Source organism: Bombina bombina, chromosome 6 (genome assembly GCF_027579735.1).
Source record: "Bombina bombina isolate aBomBom1 chromosome 6, aBomBom1.pri, whole genome shotgun sequence".
In the NCBI taxonomy this organism is placed as follows: Eukaryota; Metazoa; Chordata; class Amphibia; order Anura; family Bombinatoridae; genus Bombina; species Bombina bombina.
Window position 1 is genome coordinate 558418949 of NC_069504.1, and position 15267 is coordinate 558434215.

General features: G+C 40.6%; 1 protein-coding gene across 1 annotated transcript in view; it reads right to left on the minus strand.

Annotated features, from left to right (window-relative positions):
* RFX7 (regulatory factor X7) overlaps positions 1–15267 on the minus strand; it is a 592746-nt gene that overhangs the window by 390663 nt on the left and 186816 nt on the right. Inside the window, exon 3 of the mRNA XM_053717507.1 lies at positions 4573–4581. Coding sequence (XP_053573482.1) covers positions 4573–4581 — 9 coding nt within the window. The remainder of the gene's footprint in view (positions 1–4572; positions 4582–15267) is intronic.

Genomic DNA, 15267 nt, shown 5'->3' on the forward strand with positions numbered 1-15267 from the left:
CTGTAAACCTCTTTAGGTATTGGAAAAACATCAGTACACACCGGCACTGCATAGTATTTATTCAGTCTACACAATTTCTCTGGCACTGTGATTGTAACACAGTCATTCAGAGCAGCTAAAACCTCCCTGAGCAACAAGTGGAGGATCTCAAGCATAAATTTTAAATGTAGAAATATCGGAATCAGGTTAAATCATCTTCCCTGAGTCAAAAATATCACCCACAGACTGAAGCTCCCCTCAGCTTCTGCATATTGTGAGGCAGTATCAGACATGGTTCTTAAAGCATCTGTACGCTCTGTATCTACCCCCAGAGCTATCTTGCTTTCTTTTAATTTCAGGTAGTCTGACTAATACCGCTGCCAGAGTATTATTCATAACTTTCGCCATGTCTTGTAAAATAAACGCTATGGGCGCCCTTGATGTACTTGGCGCCATTTGACCGTGAATCCCTGAAGCGGGAGTTGAAGAGTCTGACACGTGGGGAGAGTTAGTCGGCATAACTTCCCCCTCGACAGAATCCTCTGGTAAAATAAACGCTATGGGCGCCCTTGATGTACTTGGCGCCATTTGAGCGTGAGTCCCCGAAGCGGGAGTCAAAGGGTCTGACACGTGGGGAAAGTTAGTCGGCATAACTTCCCCCTCGACAGAATCCTCTGGTGATAATTTTTTAAAAACAAAAAAAATGATCTTTATTGCTTAACATGAAATCAGAACATTTGGTACACATTCTAAGATGGGGTTCCACCATGGCTTATAAACATAATGAACAAGGAGTTTCCTCTATGTCAGACATGTTTGTACAGACTAGTAATGAGACCAGCAAGCTTGGAAAACACTTTAAATCAAGTTAACAAGCAAATATAAAAAACGTTACTGTGCCTTTAAGAGAAACAAATTTTGTCAAAATTTGAAAAACAGTGAAAAACAGTGAAAAAAGGCAGTAAATCAAACAAAATTTTTACAGTATATGTAATAAGTTAACAGAGCATTGCACCCACTTGCAAATGGATGATTAACCCCTTAATGCAAAAACAGAATTTATGCTTACCTGATAAATTACTTTCTCCAACGGTGTGTCCGGTCCACGGCGTCATCCTTACTTGTGGGAATATCTCTTCCCCAACAGGAAATGGCAAAGAGTCCCAGCAAAGCTGGCCATATAGTCCCTCCTAGGCTCCGCCCACCCCAGTCATTCGACCGACGGACAGGAGGAAAAATATAGGAGAAACCATATGGTACCGTGGTGACTGTAGTTAGAGAAAATAATTCATCAGACCTGATTAAAAAACCAGGGCGGGCCGTGGACCGGACACACCGCTGCAGAAAGTAATTTATCAGGTAAGCATAAATTCTGTTTTCTCCAACATTGGTGTGTCCGGTCCACGGCGTCATCCTTACTTGTGGGAACCAATACCAAAGCTTTAGGACACGGATGAAGGGAGGGAGCAAATCAGGTTACCTAAACGGAAGGCACCACGGCTTGCAAAACCTTTCTCCCAAAAATAGCCTCCGAGGAAGCAAAAGTATCAAATTTGTAAAATTTGGCAAAAGTGTGCAGTGAAGACCAAGTCGCTGCCTTACATATCTGATCAACAGAAGCCTCGTTCTTGAAGGCCCATGTGGAAGCCACAGCCCTAGTGGAGTGAGCTGTGATTCTTTCAGGAGGCTGCCGTCCGGCAGTCTCGTAAGCCAATCGGATGATGCTTTTAAGCCAAAAGGAAAGAGAGGTAGAATAAAAAAACTACATTTAAACACCACATACTCTTAACCATCTCCGTGGAGATGTTGCCTGTGCAACGGCAAAGAGAATGACTGGGGTGGGCGGAGCCTAGGAGGGACTATATGGCCAGCTTTGCTGGGACTCTTTGCCATTTCCTGTTGGGGAAGAGATATTCCCACAAGTAAGGATGACGCCGTGGACCGGACACACCAATGTTGGAGAAAAAACAGATATAAAAAATGACAGACGTTTTTTTAACAGACACAACAAACTGCCACAGCTGTGCTGTGTTATACCTTCCCCATAAACGATTTTGGAAGCCTTTTTAGCCCTTTAGAGATGTCCTATGGTATTCATGGGACTGCTGAGGGAAGCTGGATGATTCATTTTGTAATTTTAACTGTGCAAAAAAAAAACGAAAATAGGCGCCTCCCACTCATATTACAACAGTGGAAAGCCTCAGGAACTGTGTTTCTAAGCAAAATCTAAGCCAGCCATGTGGAAAAAAACTAGGCCCCAATAAAGTTGTATCACCAAAGCATATATAAAAACGATTAAACATGCCAGCAAACGTTTTATATTGCAAATTTATAAGAGTATATAACTCTGATAGTAAGCCTGATACTAGTCGCTATTAAATCACTGTATTTAGGCTTAACTTACATTAATCCGGTATCAGCAGCATTTTCTAGCAATTCCATCCCTAGAAAAACTTATATTTGCACATACCTTATAGCAGGATAACCTGCACGCCATTCCCCCTCTGAAGTTACCTCACTCTTCAGACATATTTGAGAATAGCAGTGGATCTTAGTTACTTCTGCTAAGATCATAGAAACACGTAGGCAGATTCTTCTTCTAAATGCTGCCTGAGGTAAAATAGTACACTCCGGTACCATTTAAAAACAATAAACTTTTGATTGAAGAAAAAACTAACTATCTTACACCACTTTCCTCTTACTACCTCCAGCTATGTTGAGAGCTTGCAAGAGAATGACTGGATATGGCAGTTAGGGGGGGAGCTATATAGCAGCTCTGCTGTGGGTGGACTCTTGCAACTTCCTGTTGGGAAGGAGAATATCCCATAAGTAATGGATGATCCGTGGACTGGATACACTTAACAAGAGAAAAATACATATTTATTTTCATGAACTTGTGACTTCATTGTTCATTTACAAACTGTTTTGCTTTTTGTTTTTTACAACATGGGAATAAATCTTTCTACAATAGTGTCACCAAAGAAATAATTTTCACTATATAATAAATTAACCCCTTTTGAACAAAATTTGTAAAGTTTTCTATGTTTAGAAACAAATTCATGTTTCTCTGCCAGCTATTATACTTGATCAATTACATGTCACTTTTAGGCACAGAGGTATTATAACATTTTAAATGTATAATCTAACTAGATAATCCTCAATATGTGGAGGATAACATAATCTCTGTCTAGACTGAGATTTAGCTGGATAGAAAGAGTGCAAAAAGGAGGGACAATTACAAATGTAAAGAAACTGAGCATCTGTATAAAAACACATTATGTAAACAACACTGCATATTATCTTAGATTAATTACAATGTGAAAAACAATTCACACATGGAAATGGCCTTGTAGGATGTCAGACTAAAATCTCACAAAGATAAATGTGTGACAAAAGTAGTTTTATACTTAGGCCCCAAAAATACCAGCTATTTTGTTTAGTCTTCTATTTACAGTAGTAGCTACCGGCATATATTTCCTTTTCAAAAATTACTAATGGTATGCACATGCATTCCTTAAAATCTCAACACAAAGAGCCCACTTCACAAACTGTTAAAATGCAAATTATTTTAAACAAGGGGTGGCCGAATAACAGCTAGTTTTTGGGGCCCCAGGAAAGGAAGAAAGAGTGTGATATATCTGTTGCAGGATAAAATGGAAGCATATTGGGAGATTTGCAGTACACGGTTAGAATTAGATTTTGAGGAAAGATACAAGAATGAAAATTGCTCGTTTATAAACTTACATAAAGAAACCTGAGTCCCAAAATCATTTCATGATTCATACAGCGCATCCATTTTTAAACAACTTTCCGATTGACTATTATCTAATTTGCTTCTTTCTCTTGGTATTTGCAGGCTCAGGAGCAGCAATGCTCTACTACGAGCTAGATTCTGATTGGTGGCTACACACATTTGCCCTTGTCACTGGCTCACTCAACGTGTTCAAACAGATTAAACAGCTACTGCGGTATACAATATAACTGCAAGACAGGCTCTAAACAGTTACTGTAGTTTACATATGAACAGCAATACAGGTTTAATCAGATAATGTGGTATACATTCGAACTGCAAACAAGGATTTAACCAGTTACTGTAACATACATTAGAACTGCAATACAGAATTTAAACAGGTACTGTAATATAACTTAGCACTGCAACACAGGTTCTAAACAGTTACAACAGTACACATTAGAACTGCAATACAGAATTTAGAATGTTACTACATTATACATTAGAATTGCAATACAAGCAGGTACTGCGTTATACCTTAGAATCTGCAATATACTTTAGACCTGCAATACAGGTTTTAAGCCACTACTGCAGTATACATTAAAACTGGAGTGAACTGTCACTTAAATACAAAGAGGACGGAAAAAAATCTAAAGGATTTAGCTGCTGAAACATAAACCTTAACAGACGAATGTGAAGAAGATGTTTATTAGCATTGAGCTGGACAAAAGGAAGATATCACTTTCATGATTAATTGTGTCTGTAGATACCACATGTCATGATACACTCATGAGGAGTACTTAATACCTGGAATAGCTACCAAGCAGAGGTGGTATGGTATCTCAGCATTGCCAGGGTTAAACTAAAATGCACTTTCTTTTTGCAACATCTGTGTTTGTTAAGGAATGCAATGATTTAAAGACCCCCTCCTCCTGGTGTCTGCTATATCTTGGTACCTTGGTTTAAAGACATGCAAGGAGTTTTTTAGATAGTCGTAAATTAACACATGGGCAGTGGTCTTGACAAGACAAAGGAAGACTCTGAGATGTAATTGAATGCGACAGGAAAAAGTATTCAGAATTTGCCTGGGACAGAATGAGGAAACCTCAAAAAGGAGTTCTCACATACCTATTGGAAGCTTGGTAATAAGTGTAGGTATTGTGTTTAGTTTATGTCCCATTTTATTTTAAAGAACTGTACCTTAGCATTTGTTATTGTTTTTTTGTATGGCTTCTGTTTTTGTAAATTGACACTGTGTAACCTGCATTTGTCTTTTGTTATTAAACATATATAAATAATAACATTTTGTCTTTGGGCTCTAATATCTGAATTCAGACTCTGAAGAGACAAGGTTAAAATGCCTGTTACCTAATTGTTAGTCTTGTTAGTCGTGTGAGTTATTGGGTTTCCAAGACACCCTTATTCAAAACTCTTGGTGGTGGTGGCAGCATTGTTAATCTGGGGAAGTGTATGCAGGATTTGTGGGTTAATTTAGTGTCCCTTTAGGGTCTTTGTAGAGGTAAAAGTGCAAGGGAACCAGAGGTTGAGTGCTATTAACTCCTTTATGCCCACACTCTCCCCATAGTGACGACTGGGCAGATAGGCTTAGTCATCACACCACATTTGGAAGAAATGCTTGTTCTGAGAACAGCTTTATGTTGTTGAAAACCAGCAAAGGGGGCTTACAGGAAAGAGAAGAAAACTCAGAAGCATGGCTTGTAGGTAGAGACCCTTCTAGATCAAGAGCTGAATCTCTAGACTTGGGTCTTATAAAAAAAAATAATTCCCAAGACCCAGTGCCATAATACCACATACCTTTACTACATTATTTTTATGCTTGGTCAAAAAATATCTGAAATCTATACTATAATCGCATTTGTAAAGCTTCCACTGGTGTCGCCAGTTGCGCACGCATCCTCAAAGAAATATTGGCTGCGCAAGGCAGCCAAAAGAATGTTGGCTGTGTGAGGCAGCCAAAAGAATGTTGGTTCGCGCACGCAGCCAAAAGAATTCACCTGGATTCTTTTACCCACCCTGCCATTTTTTAAATCCACCTGGATGCAAACCCGAAGCCTTAAAAAAATACACAAAAAACACGTAACCGCAAGAAATAATGAAAAAACACGTAACCGACCACAAGAAATAAAAAAAATAACCGCCCACACAAAGTATAACATAAAAAAACTAACCTTCAACAAGAAGTATTAACAAACACCGAAACCGCCAACATCGCAAAAAAATAAAGTAATTAACCCCTAATCCGCAAACATAATTAACCTATTAAACTCTAAACCGACAAAACCCCACATCGCAATAAACTTAACCTATTAAACCACTACACCGACAAATTCCCACATCGCAATAAACCTAATTAACCTATTAACCCCTAAACCGCCAACCCCCCACAACGCAAATAACTAATTTAATTACTAAACCGCCAACCCCCCTAACCTAACACCTGCTAAATTAACCCCAATACTAAGTTACACTTAAAATAATAAAACCTAACATTAAATTACAAAAAAATAATCTAAAATTACAGAAAAAAATAAACAAAATTATCAAAAATAAATAAACCTATCCCTATGGAACCCCCCCAAATAAAAACACCCCCTAATCTAAACTAAACTACCAATAGCCCTTAGAAGGGCCTTGTGTAGGGCATTGCCCTAAGTTAAACAGCTCTTTTACGTTAAAAAAAACACAAAGTCCCCCGTAACAGTAAAAAAAAACACCCACTGCACCCCCCTAAATAAAAAAAACTACCACTAAAAAACCTAAACTACCCATTGCCCCCAAAGGGGCATTTGTATGGGCATTGACCTTAAAAGGGCAATCAGCTCTTTTCCAGCCCATTAAATCCCTAATCTTAAAAAAAAAAAATCCTAAAACTAAGCCCCAAATAGGTACTCACCGTTCCTGACGTCCGACGGAGAAGGTCTTCTTCCAGGCGGCTCCGTCATCTTCTATCTTTATCCGGAGCGAAGGCGCAGAGCTGGCTTCCCCGATGCATGGATCCTTAGCGGTGTGGAGCTACTAAAATCTTATTGGCTGTTCAAATCAGTCAATAGGATTTCAGTAACTCTCATTTGATTGGCTGATTTCAAAATTTCAGTCAGCCAATAGGAATGCAAGGTTCCCCAAATTGAATTCAGTACCTTGCATTCAATCTTCAGTGTACGACGGACCACAGATGAAGAGGAGCCTCCATGCCGCTGAGGAACGCCACCATTGAGGACCGCCGATGAGGATCCACGCAATCGGGGAAGCCAGCTCTGCACCGCCTTCGTTCCGGATGAAGATAGAAGATGATGGAGCCACCTGGAAGAAGACCTTCTCCGACAGACTTCAGGAAGGTGAGTACCTATTTGGGGCTTAGTCTTAAGCTTTTGTTTATTTTTTGGGGTGGCTTTTTGTTAGATTAGGATTTTTGGGGTGGAAAACAGCAGATTGCCTTTTTAAAGGCAGTACAAGAGCTGAATGCCCCTTTAAGGGCAATGCCCATACAAATGCCCCTTCAGGGGGCAATGGGTAGTTTAGATTTTTTTTTAAGGGGGTTTGGTGAGTGGGGGGTTTTACTGTTAGGGGTAATTGGTAATTTGTTTAGGTAAAAGAGCTGTTTAACTTAGGGCATTTCCCTACAAAAGCCCTTTTAAGAGCTTTTGGTAGTTCAGTGTTAGATAAGGAAGTGTTTATTTTTTTCTGCAATTTTTATAATGGTATTAGTTTAGGTTTACATTTTTTATTTTGGATACCTTTGTTTATTTTTTTCTGTAATTTTACATTTTTTATTTTGTGTAATTTTAGCTTTGGGGTTTGTATTTTTATCGCCTAGTAATATATAAAAAAGAAAAACTGAAATTTTTAGCAAAGTGATTAAAATGTATGCATAATTTATTTCTGATTGTAGTCAAACTTGAAAGTGCTGTAAAAGGTAACACACACAATCTCGTACAACACACACACACCCCACACTCTCATAAAGCACACACACCTTCTCATATAACGCACACACTCTCCTACAACACACACAAGTTGCAAACCAGTAAATATGGTTTTGCAACCCAGTAATGGGTCCAGATCTGTGGTTTAAAGAACCCTTATCTAGAACATTCATTAGTTCAAACGAAGGGGTTGAAGAACCTTCAATATCAAATTGACAATACAAGGTAGAATTGAAGTTGAATGAAGTTTAATACGTATTAGAGCATGAACATCTTGTATATCAGGAATATAAGCAATTTTGCTATGAAACAAAATAGACTAGGCATTAACTAGACCCTACAGAGAACTGGACAATTAATAATTTCTGCAAACCTTCCTGGAAAAACTCCAAAATTCTAGGAATTCCAAAGTATTCCCAACATATATTCCTAGCAACACGCCATGCCAGATATGTTCTCCATACCATGTTGTAGATATGTCTGGTAACAGGCTTCCTCACTTGAATCAAGGTCTCAACCACACTATCCGCCAAAAATCATGCTTTTGTTCACCAGGCCATCAAAGCTAAGGTCCAAAGATGCTGATAAAAGAAGGTCTCCTCTGAGTGGAAGACACCATGGATGACATCTGAACTAGGTTAACATTTCAAGTTCTGGTAGGCCAAGCCAGAGCAATAAGAATCAGGGAAGCCTCTTCCTGCTTGATTAGTTCTATTAGTCTGGGTAGTGAAAAAAAAATGGGAAGAAAGATTTACAGCAGCTTATACGACCAAGTCACCACTAGGGCCTCTGGCTTGTCCCTGTTCCTCACACTAAGATCAAAAACTCCTTGATGCAAAGACCATTCCCTAGATAGAGGTGTTGGGGACTGAGAAAATCTGTCTCACTACTGTTGAGTCTGGAACATGAATGACTGTGATTGCACGCTGATGGGTCACCACCCACTTAACAATATGAAACACTTTGCTCATGATTAAAATAAACCACTGCTGTGGCAATGTCTGATTAAAAATTAAAGATTCCTATATAAGAATGGGGCAACTTATTTGAGCTTGGAGTCCCAGGTAGTTGATAGGTAACTTCCCCTCCAAACCTCCAGCGGAGGCACAGACAAGACTGACGTACTGGTGGGAGGGGTTTTATAGCGTTCTTGGGGTTTGGGAATCTTTGCCTTCTCCTAGTGGTAGGGAAGGGGAACAACTTCATGCAGACTAGGAGGTTGAAGTGGACTTTATGGCTTGCTTGGTCTAAGACCAGGAAGAGATGGGCTGATGGTTAAAGGGAGTGACAACCGTCTGCATTAGAAACCTGGTGTAATGTCATCACATCACATTTTAGGTTTCATTTATTTCATCACATTTTCTATTTTGATAAAACGGCTGCTGTGTTTATTCATTTATTATTCATTTATTTAATTTTTATTAAAATTTTACAATTGCACTTTAATTTAGGTTTGTATGTATATTTTAACATAGAATCCCTTACAGATTTTTGGATATTCAGCGACGCTCTACAAGTATTTTTAGCAATAAATTATAATTTTCTTTTATACAGGTGGTGAGAGTCCACAATCCATTACTCCTGGGAAACTAATACCCACGCAGAGAAGTCCACGTGTAATGAGGGAAGGACAAATATGATATATAATCTAATTGAACGTTTATTTATATATTTTGTTTCAACTCTTTTTTCACAATACTAGAAATACTTAATAATTCTTAATTTTCAACATGCAAAAAATAATAAGCAAAAAAGAATTCAACATCAATCAGAAACACCCTAAAGGACTTTCCTACCAATTGCTGTTTCAGAAAAAGCAAAAACTTTTAACATGGAAGAATTTAGAGAAAGTTTCAAAAAAGACCACATTGTTTTCTTGGAAATCTGATCAACAGAGACCTTATTCTTAAAGGCCTAAAATGTGACAACTGACCTAGTAGAATAGGCAGCAATTCATTTAGGATGAGACTGACACACCTCCAAGTAAGACTTTTGAATCAAAAGCTTAAGGCAAGGAAACTGACAGATTTCTGACCTTTACTAGAGCCAAAACAAAAGAACAAACCAACTAAAAGTTTCCCTGAATTCCTCAGTTGCATGCAAATAGAACTTCAAAGCTCTGACAACAACCACATTATGGAAAAGCCTCACCATAGAATTCTTAGGATTAGGACAAAAAAGGGGAAAAAACATTTATCTACTCATATTGTCTGAAGAAACCACCTTAGGTAAAAATCTAATGTAGTTCTCAATACTGCCTTAATCTGATGAAGAATTATAAGGATTACAAAAAAGAGCAGATAACTCACAAAACTCTTCTATTCGAAGAAGAAATAGCCAATAGAAACAAAACCTTCCAAGATAAAAGCTCGATATCCAACTCATCCATGGGCTCCATGCCTACAAAACCTTCAAAACCAAGATAATACTAAAAGGGGTAGAAATTGGATTATAACAGGTTAAATCCTGACTAATGTCTGCACAAAACAGTGAATATCAGAAACATTAGTAATCTTATGAAACAAGACTGAAAGGGCAGAAATCTGACCTCAGAGAACTAGCGGATAAACTCTTATCTAAACTATCCTGCAGGAAATGCAAAACCCCAGGAACTCTAAAGAAAAGCCAGGAAAAACCATGATCCAAACTTTATGAAATATAGGCCTTCCAAACATTGTGATAGATTATTCTAGTCAGTGGTTTATGAACCTGAATCTAAGAGTTCAATCTCAATGCAAACAAGCTACCTAATTTTGGCAATTACTCTTGACAAGAAAATCAGAGGAAAAACGCATGATTCAAGAAACTTTCTTCATTGTAAAGGAACTGCGAGTACCCCCCTGATAATTCATATATGCTACTGCTGTAACACGGTCTGACTGAAATCGTAGATGAGACTCCCATTCCAACAAGGGCCAGATCTCAAATGCCTTAAGAATCGCAGAGTTCCAAAACATTTATAAGTAACCTAGTTTACTGATGAGATCAAACACCCTATGCTCTCTGAGACCCCAGACTACACCCCAGCCTGAGAGACTTGCATCTGTCATGATCACAGCCCAGGTAGGACTAACAAAAGAAGTCCCCTAAATAATAACATGGTGATCCAGCCACAAAAAACTGTCTTGTCTTGGAATCCAAAGCGGATCTACTGGAAAGGCTGAGTATGACAACTGCACCATTGCAGGAGTATGCAAAACTAAAGAGGCCTCATATGAAACTGAGTAAACAGAATAGTATTCAATGTGGCAATCATTAGGCCTAAAACTTACATACAAAGGACTACTGAAGGACACAGAACCGATTGAAGATTCTGGCAAAGATATCCTCATAGAAGCTGAACACCCAGAAAACCGACTCTTGACTGGGGAACAAGATAACTCATTGAAAAATCGATTTTCCAACCCCAGCCAAAAAACAGAATTTATGTTTACCTGATAAATTACTTTCTCCAACGGTGTGTCCGGTCCACGGCGTCATCCTTACTTGTGGGGATATTCTATTCCCCAACAGGAAATGGCAAAGAGCCCAGCAAAGCTGGTCACATGATCCCTCCTAGGCTCCGCCTTCCCCAGTCATTCGACCGACGTAAAGGAGGAATATTTGCATAGGAGAAATCATATGATACCGTGGTGACTGTAGTTAAAGAAAATAAATTATCAGACCTGATTAAAAAACCAGGGCGGGCCGTGGACCGGACACACCGTTGGAGAAAGTAATTTATCAGGTAAACATAAATTCTGTTTTCTCCAACATAGGTGTGTCCGGTCCACGGCGTCATCCTTACTTGTGGGAACCAATACCAAAGCTTTAGGACACGGATGATGGGAGGGAGCAAATCAGGTCACCTAGATGGAAGGCACCACGGCTTGCAAAACCTTTCTACCAAAAATAGCCTCAGAAGAAGCAAAAGTATCAAATTTGTAAAATTTAGTAAAAGTGTGCAGTGAAGACCAAGTCGCTGCCTTACATATCTGATCAACAGAAGCCTCGTTCTTGAAGGCCCATGTGGAAGCCACGGCCCTAGTGGAATGAGCTGTGATTCTTTCAGGAGGCTGCCGTCCGGCAGTCTCGTAAGCCAATCTGATGATGCTTTTAAGCCAAAAAGAGAGAGAGGTAGAAGTTGCTTTTTGACCTCTCCTTTTACCAGAATAAACAACAAACAAGGAAGATGTTTGTCTGAAATCCTTTGTAGCATCTAAAACAGAATTTATGCTTACCTGATAAATTACTTTCTCCAACGGTGTGTCCGGTCCACGGCGTCATCCTTACTTGTGGGATATTCTCCTCCCCAACAGGAAATGGCAAAGAGCCCAGCAAAGCTGGCCATATAGTCCCTCCTAGGCTCCGCCTACCCCAGTCATTCGACCGACGGACAGGAGGAAATATATATAGGAGAAACCATATGGTAACGTGGTGACTGTAGTTAGAGAAAATAATTCATCAGACCTGATTAAAAAACCAGGGCGGGCCGTGGACCGGACACACCGTTGGAGAAAGTAATTTATCAGGTAAGCATAAATTCTGTTTTCTCCAACATAGGTGTGTCCGGTCCACGGCGTCATCCTTACTTGTGGGAACCAATACCAAAGCTTTAGGACACGGATGAAGGGAGGGAGCAAATCAGGTCACCCAAACGGAAGGCACCACGGCTTGCAAAACCTTTCTCCCAAAAATAGCCTCCGAAGAAGCAAAAGTATATAATTTAAAAAAATTTGGTCAACAGGAACCTCATTCTTGAAGGCCCATGTGGAAGCCACAGCCCTAGTGGAGTGAGCTGTGATACTTTCAGGAGGCTGCCGTCCGGCAGTCTCAAAAGCCAATCGGATGATGCTTTTAATCCAAAAAGAGAGAGAGGTAGAAGTTGCTTTTTGACCTCTCCTTTTACCAGAATAAACAACAAACAAGGAAGATGTTTGTCTAAAATCCTTTGTAGCATCTAAATAGAATTTTAGAGCGCGAACAACATCCAAATTGTGCAACAAACGTTCCTTCTTTGAAACTGGATTCGGACACAAAGAAGGCACGACTATCTCCTGGTTAATGTTTTTGTTAGAAACAACTTTCGGAAGAAAACCAGGTTTAGTACGTAAAACCACCTTATCTGCATGGAACACCAGATAAGGAGGAGAACACTGCAGAGCAGATAATTCTGAAACTCTTCTAGCAGAAGAAATTGCAACCAAAAACAAAACTTTCCAAAATAACTAAATTGAGACTCCAGGGAGGAGTCAAAGGTTTGTAAACAGGCTTGATTCTAACCAGAGCCTGAACAAAGGCTTGAACATCTGGCACAGCTGCCAGCTTTTTGTGAAGTAACACAGACAAGGCAGAAATCTGTACCTTCAAGGAACTTGCAGATAATCCTTTCTCCAATCCTTCTTGAAGAAAGGATAGAATCTTAGGAATTTTCACCTTGTCCCAAGGGAATCCTTTAGATTCACACCAACAGATATATTTTTTCCATATTTTGTGGTAAATTTTTCTAGTTACAGGCTTTCTGGCCTGAACAAGAGTATCAATAACAGAATCTGAGAACCCTCGCTTTGATAAGATCAAGCGTTCAATCTCCAAGCAGTCAGTTGGAGTGAGACCAGATTCGGATGTTCGAACGGACCCTGAACAAGAAGGTCTCGTCTCAAAGGTAGCTTCCATGGTGGAGCCGATGACATATTCACCAGGTCTGCATACCAAGTCCTGCGTGGCCACGCAGGAGCTATCAAGATCACCGATGCCCTCTCCTGATTGATCCTGGCTACCAGCCTGGGGATGAGAGGAAACGGCGGAAATACATAAGCTAGTTTGAAGGTCCAAGGTGCTACTAGTGCATCTACTAGAGTCGCCTTGGGATCCCTGGATCTGGACCCGTAGCAAGGAACCTTGAAGTTCTGACGAGAGGCCATCAGATCCATGTCTGGAATGCCCCACAATTGAGTAATTTGGGCAAAGATTTCCGGATGGAGTTCCCACTCCCCCGGATGAAATGTCTGACGACTCAGAAAATCCGCTTCCCAATTTTCCACTCCTGGGATGTGGATTGCAGACAAGTGGCAGGAGTGAGTCTCCGCCCATTGAATGATTTTGGTCACTTCTTCCATCGCCAGGGAACTCCTTGTTCCCCCTTGATGGTTGATATACGCAACAGTCGTCATGTTGTCCGATTGAAACCGTATGAATTTGGCCTTTGCTAGCTGAGGCCAAGCCTTGAGAGCATTGAATATCGCTCTCAGTTCCAGAATATTTATCGGGAGAAGAGATTCTTCCCGAGACCAAAGACCCTGAGCTTTCAGGAGTTCCCAGACCGCGCCCCAGCCCACCAGACTGGCGTCGGTCGTGACAATGACCCACTCTGGTCTGCGGAAGCTCATCCCCTGTGACAGGTTGTCCAGGGTCAGCCACCAACGGAGTGAATCTCTGGTCCTCTGATCTACTTGTATCGTCGGAGACAAGTCTGTATAATCCCCATTCCACTGACTGAGCATGCACAGTTGTAATGGTCTCAGATGAATTCGCGCAAAAGGAACTATGTCCATTGCCGCGACCATCAAACCTATTACTTCCATGCACTGCGCTATGGAAGGAAGAGGAACAGAATGAAGTACTTGACAAGAGCTTAGAAGTTTTGATTTTCTGGCCTCTGTCAGAAAAATCCTCATTTCTAAGGAGTCTATTATTGTTCCCAAGAAGGGAACTCTTGTTGACGGAGATAGAGAACTTTTTTCTACGTTCACTTTCCACCCGTGAGATCTGAGAAAGGCCAGGACAATGTCCGTATGAGCCTTTGCTTGTGGTAGGGACGACGCTTGAATCAGTATGTCGTCCAAGTAAGGTACTACTGCAATGCCCCTTGGTCGTAGCACCGCTAGAAGGGACCCTAGTACCTTTGTGAAAATTCTTGGAGCAGTGGCTAATCCGAATGGAAGTGCCACAAACTGGTAATGCTTGTCCAGAAAGGCGAACCTTAGGAACCGATGATGTTCCTTGTGGATAGGAATATGTAGATACGCATCCTTTAAATCCACCGTGGTCATGAATTGACCTTCCTGGATGGAAGGAAGAATTGTCCGAATGGTTTCCATTTTGAACGATGGAACCTTGAGAAACTTGTTTAGGATCTTGAGATCTAAGATTGGTCTGAATGTTCCCTCTTTTTTGGGAACTATGAACAGATTGGAGTAGAATCCCATCCCTTGTTCTCCTAATGGAACAGGATGAATCACTCCCATTTTTAACAGGTCTTCTACACAATGTAAGAATGCCTGTCTTTTTATGTGGTCTGAAGACAATTGAGACCTGTGGAACCTCCCCCTTGGGGGAAGCCCCTTGAATTCCAGAAGATAACCTTGGGAGACTATTTCTAGCGCCCAAGGATCCAGAACATCTCTTGCCCAAGCCTGAGCGAAGAGAGAAAGTCTGCCCCCCACCAGATCCGGTCCCGGATCGGGGGCCAACATCTCATGCTGTCTTGGTAGCAGTGGCAGGTTTCTTGGCCTGCTTACCTTTGTTCCAGCCTTGCATTGGCCTCCAGGCTGGCTTGGCTTGAGAAGTATTACCCTCTTGCTTGGAGGATGTAGCACTTGGGGCTGGTCCGTTTCTGCGAAAGGGACGAAAATT